At 48.1% G+C, this 25,110-nt stretch overlaps 1 protein-coding gene across 1 annotated transcript in view; it reads right to left on the bottom strand.

Annotated features, from left to right (window-relative positions):
* KCNB1 (potassium voltage-gated channel subfamily B member 1) overlaps positions 1–16,510 on the bottom strand; it is a 101,990-nt gene extending 85,480 nt beyond the window's left edge. The window contains exons 1-2 of the mRNA XM_068523921.1: positions 16,425–16,510; positions 14,473–15,205 (exon numbers count right to left, since the gene is read on the bottom strand). Of these exons, the coding sequence (XP_068380022.1) occupies positions 14,473–15,039 (567 nt within the window). The 5' untranslated portion in view covers positions 15,040–15,205; positions 16,425–16,510. The remainder of the gene's footprint in view (positions 1–14,472; positions 15,206–16,424) is intronic.
* Positions 16,511–25,110: the final 8,600 nt, after the last annotated feature.

The raw sequence follows: 25,110 nt of genomic DNA, 5'->3' as shown, positions 1-25,110 counted from the left end.
TTTTCCAGGTAGGGAAACTGAGGCCCAGAGAGATGATGGGTCTGTTTGCCCTGGGTCTCGTAGCTCACATGTGGCAGTGTTAGGATTATGAACCCAGGCCTCCAGAGTTCCAAGCCAGAGGTCTTTCCACTCATCCTACCAGGGAGATGGCATATGAGAGGAGGAAAAACACTGGTGAAGAGGAGGGGAAGGACACGTGCCCCAAGTGGGCCTAATCTGAAAATAAACCAGAGAGACATTTTGTCATTGAAAGAGTGGAAATGCCACCAAGTCCAAACTGGTTGTTCAAGGTCAGGGAGGGCCTTTCTGAAGAGGTGGCATATGAGCCAAGATCTGAAGGATGAGAAGGGGCAGCTGGCATTGCAAGACACAGAGCCAGAGGCCCAGAAAGGTTAAGTGATTTGTTCAAGGTCACATGGCTAACTTGTGCCTTCCCTCCCTCCCTCCAGTCCTCCAACAAACCCCCTCTGACAAAGCCAGCCCCTCCCCTGCATCAGGCCCTGGGGTGACTTTAGAACACAGGTCAGGAAACTTTCCCTGTAAATGCTGTTGTTACCAAAAAGCAACCATAGATAATAGGTAAATGAGCGTGTTGATGTTCCAATAAAGCTTTATTTACAAAACTGGCAGCCTACCCTGCTTTAGAACACAGAAATGAGTACGATACAGTCCTAGATTTTGAGAATATCCTGCTTTAGTTGGGGCGATAATACAAGTTTAGAAGAAAATAGAATACACGAGGGAGCATACTAAATGGTGCAGGAGAGGTAGAAACAGAATTTGTGGAAGAAGATCACTTCTGCAGCTCAGGAAGGAGAGAAATCAAGTTCAGGTTCTCAGAAAGGGCCACCTGCACTCCTCTTTGACCTTGGCCTGTTATTCTCTATCTAAACACCTTCTTTCCTTCCCAGCATACATATTACACTTTGTGATTATTCTTTCATTTAACTTTTTATTTGTTTAATGCCTATCTCCCTCCAGCAGGCTATAAACTCCATAATGGCTATGGATTATTTTTACCAGCTTACATTTATTCTCTCCTTTTTTGCTAACAGTATTTCAATTTTTCTTTGAAGAACCCCCTGTTTCCCATTCTCAGTCCCAACTCAGAACCAGCCATTGTCATGTGACCCAGACCTGGCTAAGTGATTGGCTTAGGGATGGACCAGTGAAAATCAGCCCTGGGATTTTGCTGGAATTATTGGGGAAGAGACTTGCTTTTTCCCCAGGATGGAAGCCTACAGTTGCTGGGTGCTGTCTTTCCAGCCATGTTTGCACAGCCTGCTGAGAAGCCAACATGGATAAGAAGAGACTTAGATGGATTGGAGACCAATTCTTGATGACATATTTAAGCCCCAGATCCAGCCCTGCCTGAAGCCCTACCTAACCCAGGACTTCTCAATTACACTTTTTTTTTTTTTGATTAAGTCCATTTGAACTGTATTTTTGTCACCCACAACCAAAGGAATCCTAAACCAATAGATACACAAGTGCTTCTCACGCACCCTGCACAATGCCTGGCATATAGTAACATGCAATAAATGTTTGTCACACAGACAACAGGTGGCATTGAAGGAGAACCTCAAAACATGCACATATACCCACATGAAGTTAGAAGGACCAGAGAAGCCTAGAAAGGAAACTAACTTTGAATCCAATAGGATTGTCCCAGGAATAGGAGGGAATGACTGAATCAAATTTCGGTCAGTATTTCAAGGAACAATAAGGGATGTGTAAACATACCCACAGCATAAGAGATAAAAGAAAATTGATCTATTCAGTGGGAATTCTAGACATGTTGAAGGCTGGTTCAACATTATGTTTTTTTTTTTTTTTGGCGGCCACACTTTGCGGCATGCAGGATCTTAGCTCCCCATCCAGGGATCGAACCTATGCCCCCTGCATTGGGAGCACAGAGTCTTAACCACTGGACCGCTGGGGAAGTCCCCCAACATTATCTTATCTCCACCTTTCTTTCTGTTCTCACATGCCCCTGGCAGGGCAATCACGCACTGCCTCTTCGGTACGAACTGTTGGGTCTACAAAGACTCTGAGAAGCAATGCTGGCCAAGGTAAGGGGCCCCAAGGATCACACAGGCCTTGGAAAGACTCAGGGATGGGCCTTAGGTAGCAATTAGTGAAATATAATGCTCTATGTTTAGAAGCTGTTTGATTCCAGGTGCATTACCTGGCGGATGTGAATGATGATGTGGAATTGGCCAATATAACATTATTCTCTCAAAGACGGTGTCTGTCTGCCAGGCCATGGTGGGCAATTATGGTGGAGACCAGCCCTGTTGCAGAGCAAAAATGGAGCAGACAGGGTGTGAAGGAACACCTCAAGTGTCTAATTCAATTGCACCTCCTTGCTGTGAATGGAAGGCCAGAAGTCACTTCTTCCTGGCCCAGGAAGTATGGGGATGGTAGTGGGCAGGTAGAGATAAGGAAGGTGGGAGGAGATTGGAGGGGGTACACCTGGGAGACCTTTGCCTTGTATGGGAGACCCCTCTGATCAATCACCATAAGATCATGCAAGTTTGCTCATTCATTCACTCAACAATTGTTTACTAACACGAAACTGCAATAAAAATTAATAATAACAGCAATGGTTAACTCGTACTGAACACATGCTGAGTACCAGGGATTGCTGAGTGCTTCATATAGAATTGTCACAGGAATTCCCTGGAGGTCCAGTGGTTAGGACTCCGAGCTCTCGCTGCCGAGGGCCCGAGTTCAATCCCTGGTTGGGGAACTAAGATCCCACAAGCTGCGCAGTGCGGCCAAAAAAGAAAGAAAGAAATAGAATTGTTACTCTGGTTGTTATGAGGCTCCCCAAATTATGGATCAGGAAATTGAAGCCCAGAGAAATTCATTCCCCCAAGGGCACACAGCTTGACTCATCATCGAGCTAGGATTTGAATGTAGGCAGTCGGGCTGCAGAGCCTGCTCTCTTAAGCATTCCTGTCTCTCTGTGGGCCAGGCCTGGCATCCACAGACAAACTCATAAGCTAGTCTTCAGAGTGTTTTGTGCAAGGAAGTTATGAACATCAGGTTTCTGGAGCACAGAGGAGGGAGCAGGCAGTGCTGCCTGATGGGGGTGTGGGTGGTGGAGGGAGGGAGAAGCTGGGCCTTAAAGGGTGAGGAGAGAGAGGCTGCAGGCAGACAAGAGGGAGAAGGGAGTGCAAAGCAGAGGAATCAGCTTGGGCAGAAGTGTGGAGCAGGACCCAGGAAGGATGGTGTATTTGGGGAATGCAAGAAGGTGGGTGTACCTGGACAGAGGACGGGGGAGACGAAGGTGGAGAGGTTGGCTGAGGTCTTGAAGGTCAGGCTGAGGAGTTTGGACTTTATTCTGGGGGCAGTGAGAACCATGGAAGGGTTTTTGGAAGGGGATGATTAGCATGAGCAGATTACACTTGAGAAAGATGGCTTGGGTTCCCTGCAGAGAAGGGACTGGAAGGGGACAGCTGGAGGCAGGGAGGCCAGTGCAGAGGCTCAGACTCTGAGGGAAGACCAAAGTCCAACAGCAACAAAGTCATCCCTCTGATCTTACCTCCCCAGCTCCCCTGCTTTCACTCTGCTCTGGCCACACTGGCCACCTGGCTGTTTCTTGACTACCTCAGACATGTTCTTGCCCGAGGGCCTTAGCACGTGCTGTTTTCCACCAGAAACACTCTCCCCCGCCAAAGTCCACATGCCTCCCTCTCTCCCTTCCTGCAGGTTTCTGCTTAATTGGCACCTTCTTGGTGAGGCCTTTTCTCACCATCCTGGTTAAACACCCCGTACCCGAACACTCCCACCCCCTTCCCTGCTAACCTTTCTCTGTGTCTCCTGTTACAACCAAAATATTGCGTATTTATTTCATCTTGTCATTTCATCCATGAATACTTCAGTATGTATCTCTAAAATATAAATATTTCCAAACATAATCACAATAGCAATTATTACACCTAAAAAATAGCATTCATTCCGCCATAACATCAAATATCCAGTTAGCATTCATCTTCCTCTGACTGTCTCATGATTTGTTTTTCACAGTTTCTCAGCTCCAGGAAGTATCTGTATTTGTTTCTTTTTTGAATGGTCTTAATCTTTCTATTCACTGGAATCTCAGTGCCATGAGGGCTGGAATCTTTGTTTTGTTCTCTGTGCTGTGTCCCCAACACCTAGGACAGTGCTTAGCACACAGTAGGTGCTCAATAAATCTTGTTGAATAAATGAATACAACCAATCCTAATAATAACAGCTGCTATTGAGCTTGTGGGTGTTATCTGTTTATTGTTATTTACTATATTATATCATCTAATCCTCACAACCTCTTTGTAAGGTAAGGGCTGTGATTGGGCCCATTTTCCAGATGGGGAAACTGAGCCACTTGGCTCAAGGACTCACAGCTAGAAAATGGCCAGGGCTTAAGACCCATCACATGGACTGGGCATCTGTGGCTGCTGGTGGAGGCTGAGGTTTTGTGGTTGCCCAGGAACCGCCCCTACATCCCACATGTATCCCCAATCCAGCCACCTTTCACTGACTTACTTCCCTCTTCCAAGCTGCCATCTTTTCTCTCTCTCTCTTTTTTTTTTTGGCCGCGCCGTGTGGCTTGGGGGATCTTAGTTCCCCAACCAGGGATCAAACCCGGGACCCGGCAGTGAGAGTGCCGAGTCCTAACCACTGGACCACCAGGGAGTCCCCCGCCATCTTCTCTTGACTGCAATGCTGCAACATCCTCCTGGCAGCTGCTCATCTTTTATTTCTCTAATGCCCACTCTTCATGCAACACCTGGGGGTGGAGGCCAGGGATGCTGCTAAACATCTTATAATGCACAGGACAGCCCCCAGCAACAGAGAATTATCCCTCCCCAACTGTCAACAGCGCTGAGGTTGAAAAGCCAGAGATGTCCTGCACCCAGAGCATGGCAGAAGCAGATGAGAGTCAGACTTCTAGAAATGTGTTAGTGATAATAATGAGAGTCCCAAAGTTTGTAAACAAAGTTCAAAGGCCTAAATGCAAGGCCTGAAAGTATAAAACTCTTAGAAGAAATCATGGGGAAAACACTTCATGACATTGGATTTGGCAATGACTTCTTGGATCTGACACCAAAAGCACAGGCAACAAAAGAAAACATAGACAAGTTGGACTTCATCAAAAATTAAAACTTCTGTGCCTCAAAGGACACAGTCAACAGAGTACAAAGGCAACCTACCAGATGGGAAAACATATCTGTAGATCACATATCTGATAAGGGGTTGATATCCAGAATATATAAAGAAACTGCTACAACTCAAGAATAAAAAACAAACAACCCGGGCTTCCCTGGTGGCGCAGTGGTTGAGAATCTGCCTGCCAATGCAGGGGACACGGGTTCGAGCCCTGGTCTGGGAAGATCCCACATGCCGTGGAGCAACTAGGCCCGTGAGCCACAATTGCTGAGCCTGCGCGTCTGGAGCCTGTGCTCGGCAACAAGAGAGGCCGCTATAGTGAGAGGCCCGCGCACCGCGATGAAGAGTGGCCCCCGCTTGCCGCAACTAGAGAAAGCCCTCGCACAGAAACGAAGACCCAACACAGCCATAAATAAATAAATAAATAAAATTAAAAAACAAAAAACAAAAACAAACAAACAAACAACCCGATTAGAAGATGGGCAACTTACTTAAATAGATATTTCTCCAAAGAAGATATGCACATGGCCAACAAGCATACGAAAAGGTATTCAACATCACTAATCATTAGGGAAATGCAAGTCAAAATCACAATGAGATACCACCTCATATCCGTTAAGATGGCTACGATAAACAAAACAAAACCAAAAAAACGCAGGAAATAACAAGTGTTGGTGAGGATGTGGAGAAACTGGAACCCTTGTGCACTGTTGGTAGGAATGTAAAATGGTGTAGCTGCCATGAAAGACAGTATGGAGATTGCTCAAAAAATTAAAAATAGAATTACCACATAATCCAGCAATTCCACTGCCGGATATACACCCAAAAGAACTGAAAGCAGGGTCTCGAAGAGATATTTGTACAGCCACGTTCCTAGCAGCATTATTCACAAAATAGCCGAAAGGTGGAAGCAACCCAAGTGTCCACTGATAGGTGAACGGATAAATAAAATGTGGTATATACACAAAATGTATTATTATTCAGCCTTAAAAAGGAAGGAAATTCTGACACATGCAACAACATGGGGGACCCTTGAGGATATTACACTAAGTGAAATAAGCCAGTCATGAAAAGACAAATACTGGACCGAGAGTAGTCAAACTCATAAAGACAGAAAGTAGAAGAGTGGATGCCACGGGCTGAGGGGTGGGAATGGAGTTATTGCTTCACAGGTACAGAGTTTCAGTTTTGCAAAATAAAAAGTTCCGGAGATTGGCTGCACAACAATGTGAATATACTTAACACTACTGAACTATCCACTTAAAAATGGTTACGATGGTAAATTTCATGTTATGTATATTTTACCACAAATAAAAAAGAAATCACCCAGAGATTGTTTCAACTGTGGGGTCCAAGTATGGGTGTTTGTCGAAGCTCAGGTGACCCAAATGTTCAGACAGTGGTGATCACCCTGCTCTGTGAAGTGTGCCCTACTTATTATTCCCATTCCCAGCACGGGTGAGGTGACTTGTGGGCTTACACCGCCAGGAAGCAGCGGTGGTGGAATTGAAACCCAGGGCATACCTGCAGGAATATGTCTCGCGTGGTAACATTACGTCTTATTTGCTATTTATGTCATCAGGGAAATTTTAAAGGAGAATTGGTGCTCTGGATATGAACATGTGAATTCCGGCTCCCGCCCCACCCGCCTCCAATTTGGGGGCAGGGGTGTGCCTCTGTCCCTGTCCCCATCCGGTCGAGCCCACCTCAACCAGAGACACCAAAATCAAGAATATCCCACGTCAGGGAGAAGGTAAGGCCTTATCTTAATATTTAAATTATCTATTAAAATAATGCTTAATGCTAACCCTGTGTCTCCAATAGTCCCATCCCGTAGTCTTTGGGGTCAAGGTCATAATGGAGCAGGAGGCAGGAACACTCCCAAGTTAGGAGGGAGACGCTGAAGTTCTCTCACCTCCGCAGCACTTCAGTTCCCTAAGGTGAAGAGGCATCCTGGAGCTCTTCTCTCACTTCCTGAAGGTCATTCACATGGCACAGAGGCCAGATCATGGGCTCGCAGTCCTCCCATTCGCTGTGTGACCCTGAGCCAGCCACTTCACCTCTCGGGGCCTCAGTTTCCACAGCTGTAAGATGAGGATAATTATCCCTCCCTCGTGAGGTGACTGTGGGAATCAGATACCACAGTGCATTTAATGCTCCTTGCACTGCGTCAGGCACAGTGGTAGCTGCGGCTGCTATTGTTTTTATTTTCTCCAAAAGCTGGAAATGAGGCTGACTGAGCCCAACCAGCCCTGGAATTTTTTCTTGCAAGATGATCCCCGATAGGAGTTTGAGGTTTCCCACAGGTCTTTTGTTGCATCCTTAGAAGCAGATCCTAAGATAAAGATCTGAGTAAAGTGGCTTATGTAGGAAGTGATCCTAGAAAACACTGGTAGGGGAGAGGAGACGTGAGACAGGGAAGGCAAAGAGGCCAAACAGAGTGTACTATCAAGCAAGGAACCACTGTGGGCACCTGGGGCTGAATTCTGCTGAGGAACTCTGGGGCCAGTGTGGACCATGAACCTCTGAGTTATATCCCCATCCAGGGGGAGGGAGCTGAAGTATTATACACCTTCCCCATCAGTCATCAGTTGAGGGCTGCTCCCTCCAGGTAGGGCCTTAACTCCCTCTCTTTACTGGACTCCACAGGCCAGAGGAAGCTTCTAGGCAAAGAACTGCAGGTGCTGGCAGCTGGGAGTTGGGCTAGTGGCACTGAAAAGCTAAGAGCTAAAAGGATATGGGTGGGACACTGACCATATCTTCCCCATCAGGATTGGGTCCCCGTTCTGCTCCAATTGCCTATGTGATGTTGAGCAAAGTTATGTAACCTCACCTTATAATGAACATGTATCTTTTTATAAGAATAATGAATTTTTGAAAAGGATCTTATTTAACTGGCAGGAGAGTCCAGAGGGTTAAATGAAACAACAATTAAAAACAAAACAAAACAAAACCCCTAACAGTTACTGAGGGCTTTCTACGTGTCAAACCCTATTTGAAATGCTTTGCATGCATTAATTCATTTAATTCTGGTGGCGATTCAATGAGGCAGCCCCTGCTATTGCCCCCATTTTATGATTGAAGGAACCGGGGCACAAGGAGGTGCAGTAGTTTGTCACATATCACATGGTGAGTAACAGGGGAGTCAAATTTTGAACTTGGTCCCATCCACAACAGGTTGAACTTGGGCAACCCTAAAATCAGGGCTCCCATCCACGACACTATCAAGTATAGGAAGTACACATAGTGCTGGGTATGGAGTTGGTGCTTAATGCGTGCTTGTTCTCTTTCAGTTAATTAAGCTTTGGCCAAACTGCTCATTTGGCCAGCACTTGTCCTTCCTAAACTTTTCCACAATCTCTAGCTTTTTGTAGCCTTTCAAAAACCCTGGGAGACCAGCTGCCCAGGTATGATCCTGGTCAAGCATCCTGGAGGAATGGAAATACCCCTGAACCTCAGTGAGGGTAACGGGGGTGGGGGGGAGGGAGGGAGGGGCAGAAAGGCCTGAAAATGGCCCCTGATCTTTCCCCAACTTGTTGTGTGACCCAGGCAAGTCCTTGAAGCATCCTCCGTGTTTCCCCTTATCAAATCAGGATACTGGATTTATGAACTGTGGCTTCAGTGCTCTCCATGCACGATCATACTTAATCCTCCAGGCAACCCTGGGAGGTAGCTTTTATTATCATCCTCATTTACAGATTAGGAAATGGAAGCTACGAGAAATGAAATGATTTGTCCAAAGTCCAGAGCTAGGAAATGTCAGGGCTGGGAATCAAACCCAGGTCTGTGTGACCCCACAGCCGGGATTCTGAATCTCTGGCATATTGGGTTGGCCAAAAAGTTCATTCAGAGTTTCCATAACAAAAACCTGAGCGAACTTTTGGCCAACCCAATACAAACATCCAGGATGACTGACCCAGGCCAGCAAGAGCCTCAGCTAGACGATTCATAGCACTGGAGGGGCCCCATGGATTCATAAAACATGAATCTCTCCTGGATCAAGTCAAGGAAGTAAAAGCATCATCACACTAAAGGCATGAAATCCCAAGGGGGCAGGTGGTGATCCTACAATCAACACTGTAATAGGGGATGTTGCTAACCAGGGGAGTAGCTAGAAGAGAGGAATTCGGTGATAATACTAATCATCACTGTTGTCACATATAGAACATTTATTACATGCCAGGCACTGGGGTAAGCTCTTTATGCAGATTATCTCCTAATGGCCCTAAGAGGCGGGCTCCATTATAATTCCCATTTTCTAGAGGAGGAAACTAACACTCAGAGGAGGAAAGGAACTTACCCAAGGTTGTATTCCTGGTAAGCAATGTAGAAATGAACCACATCTGTTGGACTCCAGAGCTGAATCTTTTTTTTTGGGCGGGGCGGGGGGGAGGCTTTTTAAAAAAATATTTATTTATTTATTATTTATTTATTTATTTTGCCCGCACCGGGTATTAGTTGTGGCATGAGAACTTTTAGTTGAGGCATGCATGCAAGATCTAGTTGCCTGACCAGGGATTGAAACCAGGCCCCCTGCATTGGGAGCACAGAGTCTTATCCACTTGGACCACCAGGGAAGTCCCCAGAGCTGATTTTTAATCAAATTCTGTGGTGGGCAAAGTACTGACCAAAGTCTCTAAATAAAGGATACTCTCACAATGGAATATAATAATAATAATTCATATGTATAAAGTACTTTCTATTTGCAAATTACATTCACCATCTGAAATCTCATTGAATCATCAAAACAGTCCCAACAGGTGGGCACTTATACCATCACCATTTGGCAGATGATCTCACTGAAGCTCAGAGAGCTTGAATGAGCTGCCCAAGATTCCAGATTGAAGAAGCACAGGTTTGGGAACCAGACCAACCTGGGTTCAAACCCTTGCTCGGCCATTTTCATTCCTTCAACAAATACTGACTGAGCACTTAGCTGTGTGAGCTCTGGCAAGTGACTGCCCCTCTCAGAGTTTCCACTTCCTCTTTATAAAAGAATATTAATACCACTCATCAAATCCATTCCCTCCCTCATCTGAAAATGCCAGACACGCTTTTCCAGGCTTCCCTGCAGATAGAGCATGAGCATGTGACCTGATGCCGGCCAACGGGATTTAAAAAGAAGTCTGCCAGGGGGCTGCTGGGAAAGGTTTGCCTTGCAGAAAAAAAAAAGTGGCACCTAAGAGGGCACACTCTTCTTCACTGGTCAGACATCATGTGCCTACATTTGAAGGCTGGAACTAGGTAGCCATTTTGTGAGATGAGGCATCCAGCCTGAGGACCAAGCCACCTGCAGGAGTTGGAGGAGCAGAAGGACAGAAAGAATCTAGAATCCTAATGGCATCATGGAACCATTAACACAAAAGCAGCTACTTGGAACTTCCCGTTAAGAAAGGAGGAAGATGCACCTTCCTCCTTACAGAAGCCACTTCCAGGTTTCTATCTGTGACTTGTAGCCCAAACTGGCAGATTACCTTGATTGAATTGTTGAAGGGATTTCAATGAGATAGTGCATAGAAAGTATCACTAATCAGTGCCTGGCACAATAAACAGCAGCTACTCTGGAAATTAGGAAATTAACTCAGGCTTTAACCCTGATACTTTTCCAGGGACCACAGACACTCCTGACCTGGCGAATTAGTTCCCTGTCTCTCCTACTGAGAAAAGCCTGTAGTTTTCGCAGAAAGCAGAAACTCAGTGGTGGCCCAGCACTGCAGTCATGTCACTCTGATGAAGCTGACCCTAGCTTCCAAACAAGAATCAACCACACTGCCTTTTGCCTAATGGATTTTGATTTTCACTCCCCTGACGGGGAAGGCGAGGGCCTGTGCTTTGGTTTGTCTCTGTGTTGCCAGAACATCCATCAATTATTAACAGTGGCAGCTTAGCCTTACAGTACTGCTATCAGAAGGAAAGGGCTTGCTGCAACTCAGCCCACCCAGCCATAGAGAAAGGACTCTGCTCCCTATTATTTATAACAATAAGCCCTACGTACTGTGGGTTAGGCACTGTGCTAAATTTTGACAAACATGATTTCATGATGACCCTGTAAGGTGGGCCTTTTATCTATACTTTAAGAGGATAGCTGGTGGGAGGCTAGAGCTTGGAGAGGTGAAGAACTTGCCTAAGGCCAGAAACTGGGGAGGGGGTGAACATGGGCTTGGAACCCAGGTCTGTCCTTGCTCTTAAATATATGAGGTATGGCCATTTCTGTACCTCACAATCACCCAGCAATGATCCTCCACTTGACTTCTTATTCTGTGACCTCTGAGAAATTTCTACAGGCCTTGCTGTTCTGACAAGCAAAGCATCCAAGTTGGGGGGCTGGATGGGGGTGGGGAGGGCAAAGAACAAATGATTGAAGGAGGCCAGAGGCACAGAGAACTGGGCTGCAGGTGGGCTGGGAGGAAGGAATGACAGATTCCCAGACCCTGAGACACAGTGACTGACCGATTGCCTGCGCCATTCATTCACTCCACATGTAGTTATCTGGAGATCCTCTGTGCCAGGCACCACGCTGGGTGCTGGAAACAGGGCAGTGAATACAACTCGACGCTCATACTCTTGTGGGGGAGAAACGGAGAAACACAAGGAAGCAAGTATAATTTCAGATGGTGCTTAAATCCTATGCAGGAAAGACACTGCAAGATGTGACAGAGTGTAAGGGGAGGGAGGCTGTTTTAATCAGGGGTCACGAAAGGTCTCTCAGAGGAGGGGACACTTGAGCAGGGACCAGCTCCTATGGGGAATGAAGAGGAGCGGCCAGCCATGGGACAATATGGGGAAGAGAATTCTAGGCGGCAGGAACAGCAAGTGCAAAGGTCCTGAGTTAGGATAAAGCCTGACCTGTTTAGGGAACAGCAAGGAGGCCAGTGGGGCTGAAACTGAGTGAACAGAGGAGAGAACAGATGAGCTCAGAGAGGTCATGAAGCTGGATTCGTGGCGAAGCGTTTGGACTTTATTCTGAGTGCGATGGGAAACCTCTCTGGAGCATTTCGAGCAGATGAATAATGCGATCCAATAACATTTAGAAAAGCTCATTCCGGCTGCTGAATGGGGAATGGATTACAGGGGGCAAAGGTGGAAGCAGGGAGACTGCGGAGGAGAGTATGGTACTTAATCACTATGGAAAGAACCGTGCCTTCAAAATCACACTTGAGTTTGAGTTTCTGGCTACTCCTGTTGGCCTGTCGCACGACCTTAGGTGAGTTACTTAACCTCTCTGATCTTCCCTCTTTGTGAAAGGTGGGATAATAGTAGAGAATTGGTATAAGGCTAAATGTGTTGTTATACTTCATACACAGTAGATATGTGATCAATGGCAGGATTTCTATACTGAGGGCCAATGAGCCTGCCTGCCTCACCATTTCAGCCTTGGCTGCAGAATATCCTAGGCCGTCGTCCATCTGCTAGGACTAGCCGGCAGCCCCAGCCTAGGATCACAGAGAGGTCATGAAACTCGTCCCTGTGAGCGGATTAACCCGAGGGAGAGATGAAGCTGTTGATTCCCAAACAGCGCCTTTTGCAAGCCTGAGCTACTTGCCTAGATGTCAGGCACCAACCCAAACACAGCCTTTTGCCTGCTTCTTCTGGGGAAGTGACCCTCCCCTCCTCTGCCCCTCACTCTCTTGTCTTAGGAACAGGGCAGGAAGGAGGGAGAGTCATATCTGGGTCTAAACCAGGTGTGGAGGGGAAGAACCCGTGTCAGGCCTGGAAATAGCAAAATAAGTCTGTTGATCCTAAGCCGGTTAAGGGTGAGCGACTATGCCTTAAGAGAGAGGCTTTTTGGACATGAAACCTGGGGCAGGATTATGGCCAGAGGCAGCCCACAGAAGAGGAAACAGGCCTAGGAATCTCTCTGTCCTCTTTAGAGTCGACATGGAAGAGAGAAAACCTTTGGGCCTCTCTCCACCCTCCAACCAGCCACTCAGTCCTACATTCACTCTCAAAGGCCTCTCCTTGGGCAGACAGATCTGGAGAAAGGACCCCACAAAACCCGCTCCAGACCCAGCCCTGTAGGTGGGCCTTTAGTGGGGGGCAACTGAGCCAGGGAGCACCCACAATGAGAGGCCAGGCTGGACAGGAGGCAGCCCTAGCTAATACATCATGGCTGGTACGTAGACTTCCTCTTCTCTTTCTCCTTTCGCCATGAATACATTTACCTGCCCCCCTTTTTTGGCCCTGCTCTCAGAGAACGAGTTATGTTCAACACATCTTTCCCAACTTGGTTTTCCTGGATTTTGACATCAACACCTCTCTTTTCTGGGCTCCCCCTGGGTCCCACATGGCCTCTTTTATAGCACTGCACACACTGTGCTGTCATTTACTCCCAAATCCCAGCACACTGGCCACGTGAAGACAGGCCCCCACCTCTCTGAGGCATCCCCGAGTCCCAACCTGACACAGAGAAGTTGCTCATCAACAAATGACCTCCTGTCCTGGCCTGACCCCCACCCCAATCCTTTCTTAGTCCCTTACAGCCTCTGCTTTTTTATCTGAGAGCACACAGGACTCCCTGGCCTACCCAGTGTGATTGAACTCATTCCTGCCTCTTTCTCCTGCTTTATTTTTCACATTGCCTCATTTTTTTTCTGTCCTATTTCAAAATTTACATCGTCTTCCGACAGCCAAAGCATCTTTAGAAGCTGCATCAAACCATTCTTGGAATCAACTCACCAAATTAAGAAAGACCAAACCAGGGGTGACCCCTCGCCCACAAGCATCCACAGCCAGCTGCATGCGTCATGCACGCACACACTCACCCCTCAGAGTCCCTTTGCCTCGTTTATCTCACTTATGTTAAAACCGCCTGACAGTATCTCAACGTGCTCCACGTATGTCTATAAGCTGCCTTCATTCCCTTCTTGGGGCAAAATGAGGTTATAAATATAGGGATAAGTATTAAAATTGCAGGGTGACCCCCCTCCAGCCCGGGTCTGGGCATCCACAAGGGAGCATTATGTAGAATAGACCAAACTCAACTCTACTCCATCCCAAAGCTTTATTGCCTCTCCGTGCCCTTTTTATTTGCAGTGTCCATTCTCTTGCTGTGGGTTTTCATAAGTCTCTGTAAATCCTTTTCTCCAACAAAGTTGGGGTATAAATTATTGAATGATAAAAGGATGAGGTGGCCAGTGCCACATAGGAACAGTCTGAAGGGGTTGTTGGTCCTCACCTCTGAGATCTCAGCCATAGCCCTTCCTCTTTTCTGGTCTTCACATTTGGGAACTAAGCCAGAGTCCCCCAGCCGTGGTCCTCGATCTGGGGACACAGGCAGAATGCCCCAGCCCAGCAGCCCCTAGATTTCACACTCACCTTGGCGGCCACAGAGGAATTGGGCTTCTCCAGTAAGTCCCAGAGCTTTTTTCTCTTCTCCGCGCAGCACGTGTTATCGAACTCCTCACCCTCCCGCTCCCGTAGGGTTTCTGCCTCACGCTTGAGCTCCTCATTCATCTGTTCCTTCTTCTGGTGGTAGCGGGCCTGGCAGCAGGACTCCAGGTAGATTTCGTCGATGCCCCAGTAGTCGAGCTCTTGGCTGAAGCTGAGCGCGCACATCTCCTCCATCATGTGCAGCCGTCCGGTGCGGTAGAAGTTGAGGATGGAGGTGAAGGCGCCCGGGTGGCGGTCGAAGAAGTACTCATTGTCGTCGAGGCTGTAGTCATCGCACACCTCCAGCAGCGAGTCGTGCGTGTTGCAGTCGCGCAGCTTGCCCAGCCGCGTGCGGGGCAGGCGGTCCAGGGTGCGCCAGAGCACCTCGTGCGCCAGCCCACCGACGTTGAGGCGGACGCGCCTCGAGCACGCCTTGCTGCGCACGATCTCCATGGGCTCGGGTGGCAGCGAGCTGGTGGAGCGGGAGCCATGCTTCGTCATGCCCGCCGGCATCGCTGGTCCGGCCGCCCCCGCCCCCCCTGCCCCCCCAGGCCGCTGTCACTGGAGGGCAAGGCCAGCCGCCGCGGGGGAGGGGGGCAGGGAGCGCTGTGGGCTGCTGGGGGCGCAGGGGGCCGCGCGGGCGCGTGTCACGGCCGTCTTCTCACCTCCATCCCGACGGCTGCGAGGCAGAAAGCAGACGCAGGTCAGCAAACAGGGAGCTGTGCGCAGCCCCTCCCCACCTCTCCACCCGGGCCCTAGCCGGCCTTGACCTTCCCGGCGCTTAAGCCGCTCAGGCCCACAGACAGGCTGGGCGCTGTCCCTCGAGCCGGTGCTGAAGCCCGCCCCACCCCGTGGCCGGAGGGAGGGGCCGCCCTTCGGGGCGGGGAGAGGGTCCCCAAGAGGCGCCCCGGGGGCCCAGGAGGCCCTACCCCGGGCTTCTGCTGCCGGGACCCGACCCGGCCGCCTGGGGCGCTGTCCGCCCCTTCGAGTGCTGAAACTCGCTTCTCCCTCGGTCTCCCCGTCCAGTCCCCGACCTGGCCCCGCAATGGGGAGAAGAGGGGAGCTGCATGAGAAAACTTTTTTTTTTTTTTAACTTCTCATCTTTTCCTTCCCCCGCTCCGAGATAATTAGGATTTGAGGGCTTGGGGGTGGCAGCGGGATTGCTTTTTCTAAACCTTTAAAGATTTGGAGGAATTCCGGAGGGTTTCAGGTGCCCACCTGTCGGTCACAACAGACGGGGTGGTCATGAAGCCCCACTGTCCTGAAGCGACCCCTCTCCCCAAGCCACGGGAGCATCTCTTGAGGTCTCTCCGGCAACGAGGTGAACCCTGAAGACGCAAAGCCAAGCTCTGGGCGGGGTCCCGCCCCTCCCTCTGCGCCCCCTGCCCCACGGCAGGAGGGGGGAACAGAGTCCTGGGGATCCACCTGGGCCGTCACCCCCTCGCTCCTTCCCCGCCCCCTTCTCCTTGTCTTCCTCCTCTTCCTCCTCCTCCTTCTCCTCCTCCTCCTCCTCCTCCTCCTTCTCCTCGCTCCTCTCCTGCGGTGGCTTTTTATAACTCCGGGTTCTGCGCCTTTCCCGGGGCTTGGAAGGGAAGGGGTGGGGGAGGTGGGAGGCGGGGAAATGAGCTGAATTTTCTGGCCTTTTCAAAACGAGCCCTCCTCCCTCCGCGCACTGGTGATTTCAGGGGCTCCTCTGAGCCCCCAGGCATGTGAAGCTCACGCCCTAACCCCTCACCCCAGAATGCGGATCGCGCACCTCCCCGGGCCCAGGCCCTTCACCCACCCCACCCCCCCCCGCCTGAAACCGCGGAGCCTGGGTAGACCAACAGGCCGAACCGCGGCAGGCGAGCCCCCCTCCTGTGTCCCCCTGCGCCCCCGCCGCGCGCCCCAACACTCACCCCCAGGGTGGCCGCCTCCCGGGGCCAGGGACCGCGCATCGCCGCGGTCGCCCGGGCGCCCCAGCCCGCGGGCAGCGGCGGACCCGGGGCCGGGCTGGGCCCGGCCTATGCCGGACGGGCAGGCGACGCGCCGGAGCAGCAGGCGCTGCGGGGCCGAAGCGCGCTCTCCAAGGCTGGGGGCGCGGATGGGCGCTGGGGGCGCGGGTGGCAAGACCGGGATCGGGCGGCGCCTCCTGCTCCACCTCCTCCTCCTCCTTCTCCTGCTCCCGCGGCAGCGGTGGCGGCTGCTTGGGCGAGATCAACAAGTCGGGGCTGAGCTTCGGCTCCGCGCTCGCTGCGATTCTGTCCCGCACTTCTGAGAGCCCAGTCGGGCACCGAGGCGGGACGGCGCCACCTGCGGGTCGGAAGCGTGCGCGCCGCTTAACTCCTGCCTGCCCGGGCCAGCCCGTTGGTGAGGCTGGGGGCGGGCTGGGGTTTTGGGCGAAGGAGGGGCGCCTAGCGGTTTGGCCCTTCCCACCTGGGCTACCTCCACTGCCTGCCTCTCAATCCCGGCTTCCTTCATCCGGTCAATAAAGTGGCTTGAGCGCCTACTGTGTGAAAGGCACAAAGATAAGCGTCCGAGATAACAGCTGTGAACCAAACGCAAAAGTCCAGCCCTTGTGGAGCTGGTTGGAAACAGACCAAAACCAAGAAAGTCAAAGAATATGTCAGACGGTGATAAGCACAGTGGGGATAATGAAGCAGGGGAGAGGGATAGAGGCAGGGGTAGGGGGAGAAGATTGCAATTTTAAATAGCCCTTGCTTTCATGAGCTTCCATTCTAGATTCTAAAATCTAATTCTAGAATGGAATTCTAGATTCTAGTGGGGGAAGGTGAGCAATGAATACATCAACAAATAAATATCCAGTGTGGCAGTTGGTGATAACGGTTAAGAAGAAAAATAAAGCAAGGTGACGGGAAGAGAGAGTGAAGGGTGAGCTAGCTTATAAAGCCTGGTGAGTCAATCATTCATTCATGTTACTTTGGACAGCTGGTTATTGAGAGCTTCCTGTGTGCCAGACCCTGTGCCAGGGTCAACAAAGAATACGTCCCCCCCTGGAGCTCCCTGTCCAGTGGGGGAGACAGAATCGATCAAATAATCTCCAGAAATGAATAAAAAACTGAAGGATTTACCTAGAGAAGTGAGCAAGGCCTCCCTAAGGATGCCATAGTTGGGCCCCATGTTTACTCATTTATGCTTTCAAATACATATTTACTGCATGATAAGTAAATAGGTGCTGTGGACACAGCGGTGAGCCCCTGTTCTGGAGGAGAAAAACTGAGCAAGCCACAGTGCCCTAAGGTAAGATCCTTCCCCACCTGGCCCTTTCCTTCATTTCTAAAATTAAGGAATTCATTTGCATGGAGTTGCACATAATATTATTATATATTTTAATCTGTTCATTTCTCATCACCTCCATCATCATGATCCGTGCCCAAGATGCCATCATCTTGTAGGTAGAGGCCGGGGATGCTGCTAAACATCCTCCAATGCACAGGTTGGAGCCCCGCAATAAAGAATTCTCCAGCCCTGAATGTCAATGGTGCCAAGGTTGAGAAACCTTAGATTAATTTAATAGAAGGCAAAGGTATTTCCCAGTCTGGAAATGCTATTCCCTCAACCAGTAATTAGTGAGCACCTATTATGTGCCAGGTACTACTCTGAACACTGGAAATACAGTGAGAATAAAACAGGCCGTCTCTACACTCATGGACTTATATTCTGGTGGGGGATACAGTTAATAAACAAGTAAAAAAATAAACCAGCTCATTTGAATTGTGTTAAATGCCATGAAGAAAAGTAAGCGAGAGGAAGTGATAGAGCATGACTGGGAGAGGTATCAGCAACTTTAGATAGGGTGGTCAGGCAGGAAAGGCTTCCTGGAGGAGGTGATCTATCTAAGGCAAGAACCTGAGGGCAGGGAGAAGACAACCATGTGAAGTCCTGAGGATGCAGGTACAGGCAGGGGAAACAGAACAGGCAAAAGCCCTAAGGCAGACATGAGCTTGGGAAAGGAAGTTAGAGAAGTGGATGGAACCAGGCCAGGCAGAGCCCTTTGGGGATTTTATTCTCAAGGTTAAGGAATGTTTTTGAGTTTTTTTCTTAATTGTGATGGGAAGCCATGATAAGAGTTTTAAGCAGAGAAGTTCCATGTGCTGGTGTATGTTTCTGGTATATGATTCTTCCAGCTGCTGTGTGCATTATGGAATTTGGGGGACAAAAGGTAGCAGCAGGCAGACCCATCAAGGGACTTCTGCAATTGTCCAGGCCAGAGATAATGGGGTTTGGACTGGGATGATAGTGGTGGGAATAGCTGGGCAATTTCATAGCTGCAGGGCTCTGACAGGGGAGAGCCCTCCCCAAGTCCAAGGCTAGTGCTAGATATTCCTTGTCATTCAGATTTGTCACTCCAGGTGGCCCAATTCCTGCAAAGTTCTGGCTCTGGCTCCAGATTCAGATAAAGAACATCTGTGTACAATTGGATGTTAGAAGTGCAGATAGTGCAAACAGTTCTGTAACTTTTATGCAAAAGCCCTGTTGCTACTACTTGTTCATACATTTACTCAGTGCAAAGGATTCAGTGCAAACTTAAGAAGGAAGTGTTGCTAGTGGCTCCAAGAGTGAGTTCTGGAGTAAGAACGATTGGTGCGATTTTTTGCAAAATGACCTTGGGCAAATGGTTTAACCTCTCTGAGCCTCAATTTTTTTCTTCTGTGTGTAAAAGGAGGATGGAAATTATTATAAGGAATTTATAGAAAGCATTTACTCATTGCTAGCTCTCATTATCTGATAGATTGTAGGTTACCGAAGGGCAGGAGGTGGTCTGTCTTGCTCATCTCAAGTAACAGAATACTTTACTAACAGGAGCTTAAAGAATAAGGATATTTAGTTATCTCACATAAAAATTTAGGAAGAGGATGGTAGGAGAGTTGATTAAGCAGCTCAACTATGTTATTAAGGACCCAGGCTTCTTCCATTTTTTTTCTGTCTTCTTCAATATATTGGCTTTTTGTCCCAAGCTTGTTGCCTCATATTCACAAAATGGTTGTCACCACTCCAGGCATAAGTCTCCATAAAACCATATTCAAAGGCAGAAAGAAGAAGATGGCCAAGGTGGCCAAAAATAATTCCCCTTTTATGCTTTTATCTGCACCCCCCCAAAAAAAATCTCTGCCAAGTTCCATATCAGGGGTCACATGGCCACTCCTATACCAATCACTGTCAAAGGAAATAGGATTCACCCCATAGGCCTAGGCCAATTACTGCCTTTACAAAATTGAAGTTTACTTAACAAGGAAGAAGTGAAGATTAAAGTTGGGTAGGCAACCAACAGTGTCTGCCACACTGTTCCCATAGTGCCCAGCACAATGCTAGGTACAGAGTAAATGCTCAATAAATATTTATTGAATGAATAAATAAATCCTTTTATATGAAGGTATATAAGAAACTTATGAATAAGACACACCTCTGACTCCAGGAGTGTCCAATCCTATTGGTGAGGGTGGGGGCAAGGTATATAAGAAATAAAACTGGCAAAGAGTTCTCTTATGGGCCCCCTCTCTGACTCCAAGCCTTTCATGAGGAGACCCTCTGAGATGATTTACAGTCTCAAGTCAGCTAAACTGATATTTGTATACATCTTTTTAAAAGAAATCGTTAGTATGTAAGCAGTGTTCAAGTCCTCTGGGCAATCCCCTATGCTAAATAGCAGAGGTCATGAGCTGGTTATCTGCAGACTTTTGTTGTGTGGCCATCACAGATTTTTTTTTTTTAGTTAATATTTAAATATCAGAGGGATTTCCATGAAAATCTGGATTTCTGGCTTCTCTTGAAAAATTAGAGGAACTGATAAACACTGGCCCACATTCCTGTGTAACATGGCAATTACAGCTGGCACAGAGGAGTGGCTGGCCTTGAATCACAGCCACTCCTTTTAGGCAGGATGTGCTCTCTATTATGCTACAGTCTCCACCTCTCCCTAATATTCCTCACTCAAGACACTTTTCTTATTTATGTTACTTTCCTGGCCTTGGTATAAATTTAAGTTCATGCTTGTTGCACACAAAGGCCAAGGAAGTCCAAAGAAGTTGTCTTGCCGCTCTCTGTTTCCCCAGGCTCTGCATAGTGCCCAATTTAGAAATTTTATGTTCTAAATGAAAAGACTATAAATTATTTGAAAGCACCTGGTCTTCATTTCTTAGAATTTTCCACCATCATAAGCAGAGAGACTATCTAGAAATAAAGCCAATAGAAGGGAATGTAGAGCCCAGAGACTGAGATTCTGAGTCCTGTCAATGTCATTAGAGCTCCTGCATCCAGCCATGCCTGAAGGCAGTGCCTCTGGGTTTTCCACTTATGTGAACTAGTAAATACTCCTTCTTACCTAAGCCAGATTGTGTTGTGATTTTGTCATTTAAGTCCCAAAGAGCCCAACTGATTCAATTCTCTCTCCACTAACCAGAAGTTTACCATCTCCTTATAATGTACTTACAGGAAACAGTGCAAAAAGAGTAATAAAACTTAGAATGTTCTACGGAGAAGGAGCCCTGCGTTAAGAGTTCAAGTATAACCATCTCATCCTGATGGTCAACCAGTGAGTAGGCAGCCGAGTACCAGCACTAGGTCACAAACCATCTTCTGCTCAGGCCCTCTCGGCAGACTTCCCACTGAGAGGTGTTGAGAGTTTTCTCCGAGGCTGAATGAGGTCAAGTCAGCCCAATTCTTCCATGTGAATACAAGTGAATCCCCGTCTAAGCTGGGCTGGCAAGAGACATGTCCACTTGAAGTCAGATTTTTTTTCTTGGACTCCATAATACCAGGCATCGCTTATTTATAATCCCACTGAGTATCCTACTCAGGTTTCTCAGCACTTCTGGGCACTAAGCAAAACTAATTAATCTCCTCTCCCCTCTGCCCACAGACCCTTGGGAAGGAATAATTGTTTTCGGTTATGAGGGTACCCAAAGGCTCAAGGGATATAATTGACATCTCTGAGTGGCTGTCACTCAGGACAACTGCTCTATGCTGTGGCCTTGCCCAGATACAGTTCCAGTAGCCCCAGGGATTTTTCTAGCAGCTTGGACTACAGTCTTTTTGCCCGTTTCTCTTTTGCCCCAATAATAATAATAAAATCCAATAATAATAATCATAATCATGAGTAAAATGCGGTTAATGATAGAAGCTACCTCCCAGGGTTGCTGGTGGGACTAATGAGATAAGGCATGTGAAGTGCTTAGCACCATACATAACACTAGCAAGTACACATTAATATAACTTTAGTAACTATACTAACAACCACAATAACAGCAGCTAACATTGATTAAGCAGTTACTATATGCCAGGCACTGTACCTATTAGCTGTTGGATGATCTTTGAGTGACCAGATGTCTGATTCTAGTACTTTTTCAATCTAGTCTGATTACCTTTATCAAGCCCTGGGGTTCCTGGCCCAGGTTCCTGGAAAGTGGGTGAGCTTGATTTTCTGACCAACCCAAACATTTTTCCATTTTTCTTTTCATCTTTTGCTCACCACCTACCCATCAACCCAACCACCCATTCATCCATCCATATACTCAGCCACCAAACTATCCAACTATACACCCACACATTTATCTACCCACTCACCCATCAATCCATGCACTCACTTATTCACTCATCCATCTTTCTTTCCATTCATTCACATATTCTGTCCACTATCCATCTTTCTACCCACTCATTCACCCATCTATCATTATCCAGCCATCTACCCATCCATATAACATCTGTCTTTCCATCCACCTGTCTATCTACCCATTCACTTGTCCATCTATCCATCCATCGATCGATCAATCCATCCATCCATCCATATGCCCAATCACTTACCCACCTAGTCACTCATCCACCTACTATCTACCCACCCGTGCATCTACCTACTCATTCATCCCACCACCCAATCACTCATCCAGCCCAAATATTCATGCATCTACCCACCACTCACCCACCCACCCAGCCACCCTACCCACTTTCTCAGCCATCCCCACCCATCTACCACCTAACATTTTGGAGTGTTTACTACACATAATGCTCTGTGCTAAGCTGTGGCATGGTCTCTTGAGCTCCCTCCCTGGGAGGAAATGTGGACACGACCAGAGGGTCCCCACAGAGGGAGATAGGTAAACCTGCACGTAGTCCATTGAGCCCCTTCATGGCCTGGACTTTGCCAAAGCCACTGGCTTCCAGGGTCTGTGGTCACACAATGACCACAGGGTGAGGATGGACTGAGGCATGGGCTTCCAGCAGAGCAATTAGAGGTAAACTAATACCTCTTCCCCACAGAAAAGCCTGGGAACTCCAAGATGCAGTAGAAAAGGAGTGAGTCAGCAAAAGGAGGAAATAAAAGCTACAGAGATCAAGACCTAATTAACCAATTCTCCTAAGATATCATTAAATCCAGCCCTCCTGCCCTTTGGAGACTGATCACTCTCCTACTTCCTTTCCATCGCCCTTGTCCACTCTGTCCTGACCTCATCTGCCTCCTCTCTCATCTCCCTTCCCTCATTTTATACTTCCTTGACTCCAACGTCCCTGCAGCGACCAGGGTTGACCTTTAAAGGCACAAGTCTGACCACATCACTCCCCTGCTTATAATGCTTTATAACTCCTCATTGTCCAGGATAAATGACAAACTCTCCCAAGATGAGAAAAAGGCCATTCATTCACTTATTAGCACATATTTCCCAAGCACCTATTAGGTGCCAAGCTTGGGTTGCATGTTGGGAATCCAACAGTGGTGAAACCAACCTGCTGTCCTGGAGCTCCCATTTAAATGGGAGACATAACCAGAGACATTTAAAAATAATCTAATATTGATACTCAATGTGAAGGAAATAAGTAAAAGCGTGAGAATAAGAATAATGGGGAGGAGAGGCAGCGATTTCAGCTCAAGAACTTCCTGCGAGAGTGATGATGCTGATGAGTCTTAAGTCAGAGTGATCACCAAACCATAAACATAGAAGGGAGAGCAGGTGCAAAGGCCCTGGGGCAGGTGGGAGGGTTGAAGGAGACGGAAGACGGCAGGTGTGGCCAGGGCAGAGTGTATGAGGGCAAGAATGGGCTGAAAAGGAGTAGGAAAGAAAAACAGAGGAGGAGAGAAAAACCGTGTAGGTGAGGGTTGTCTGGGGGTTTTTGGATTTTATAGCAAGCGCATTGGCAGGGTTTAAGCAAAGAAAAGTCCAAGTCCTGGAGCTGCAGACCTCTGATAGAAAGTCAGTGGCTCAGAGAAGCCAAGTGTTGTCCCTTTGGCCCTGCATGTGGCTCAGACCATGACTGGTAAACAGGAGAGCATAATGCAGCACTTGTCAAGCTGGGGTGCAGTGCCCTTCTGCAGGCACATATTGGCCTCCTGGAGAGAAAGACTACATTTCCCAGCCTCCTATGCAGTAAGGAGTATCATGTGACTAAATTGTGACCAATGGGATAGAAACAAGTTTTTCTCCTCTTTCCTTCTCTCCCCTTCCTGCTGGCTGGAATGTGGACAAAATGGCTGGAGCTCAAGCAGCTATACTGGTCCCTGAGGTGGAAAGCACTGGTTACAGATGCTGGAAGGACCAAAAGGAAGAGGCCTGGTGACTGTGGTGATGCCACACCACCTCTGATCTCCTACATCTGCATGAGAGAGAAAGAAATGTCTGCTGTGTTGAATGTAAACATTTTAACGTATAAAATGTTGCTGTGTTACTTTGTGCCTCCATGGCCCCCCACAGATGAAGGACATTTGCCTCTGGACACTATTTTTTTTTTTTTTTTTTGGCTGAGCTGAGCGGCATGCGGGATCTTAGTTCCCTGACCAGGGATGGAACCTGTGCCCACTGCAGTGGAAGCACAGAGTCTTAACCACTGGACCACCAGGGAAGTACCAGGACATTATTTTTACTCAAAGATGTGAGAGAAAAAAACGATTTTCCCTTTTCAATTTTTCCCAAAGCTAATATAATTCATTTCTTCCCAGGAATTCCCTGGCAGTCCAGTGGTTAGGACTCTGAGCTTCCACTGCCGGGGGCTTGGGTTCTATCCCTAGTCGGGGAACTAAGATCCTGCATGCTGTGCGGTGTGGCCAAAAAAAAAAAAAAAAAAAAAAAAAATTTCTTCTTTTTAATATTAAAATAAATGCATATATCTGCATGAAGGATAGGTAACATTTAGTGAACTTGTAAGACACTTTTTCTGCTTGCCTTACTTTGGGTTGTGAGCCTCTTCCCCAAGATCCGCTAAGGGCACCCGGTCCCTCCTCTGCCATCAGGAGGATTGTTGATAGGAAGATCCTGAACACGGTCTCAGGAAGCAGGGAGGCCTGCATTTGAATCCCGTGTCTACTACTTATTAACCACGAGATCCTAGGCCAGCCACTTCACTTTCTGACCCTCAGTTTCCTCCTTTGTAAAAATGGAGATAATAATATATGGTCTGGAGGGTGGCTGGTGGTGTGACTTGATTCTGTCCATGAAAGGCCCTGTCCCAGAGCCGGGCACATAGGGACTCTGTGCTCCCTTCCCAGGCGCTAACCTCGCTATTCTGGACACAGCCGACTCTCAATCTGAATCACACTCAGAGGCAGTTCCACAAACAAGGGTGATTTAATATATTTCAGCATACTTCGACTTGACGATA

Source organism: Eschrichtius robustus, chromosome 16 (assembly GCF_028021215.1).
Source record: "Eschrichtius robustus isolate mEscRob2 chromosome 16, mEscRob2.pri, whole genome shotgun sequence".
NCBI lineage: Eukaryota > Metazoa > Chordata > Mammalia > Artiodactyla > Eschrichtiidae > Eschrichtius > Eschrichtius robustus.
This window is presented reverse-complemented; position numbering and strand designations above follow the sequence as displayed.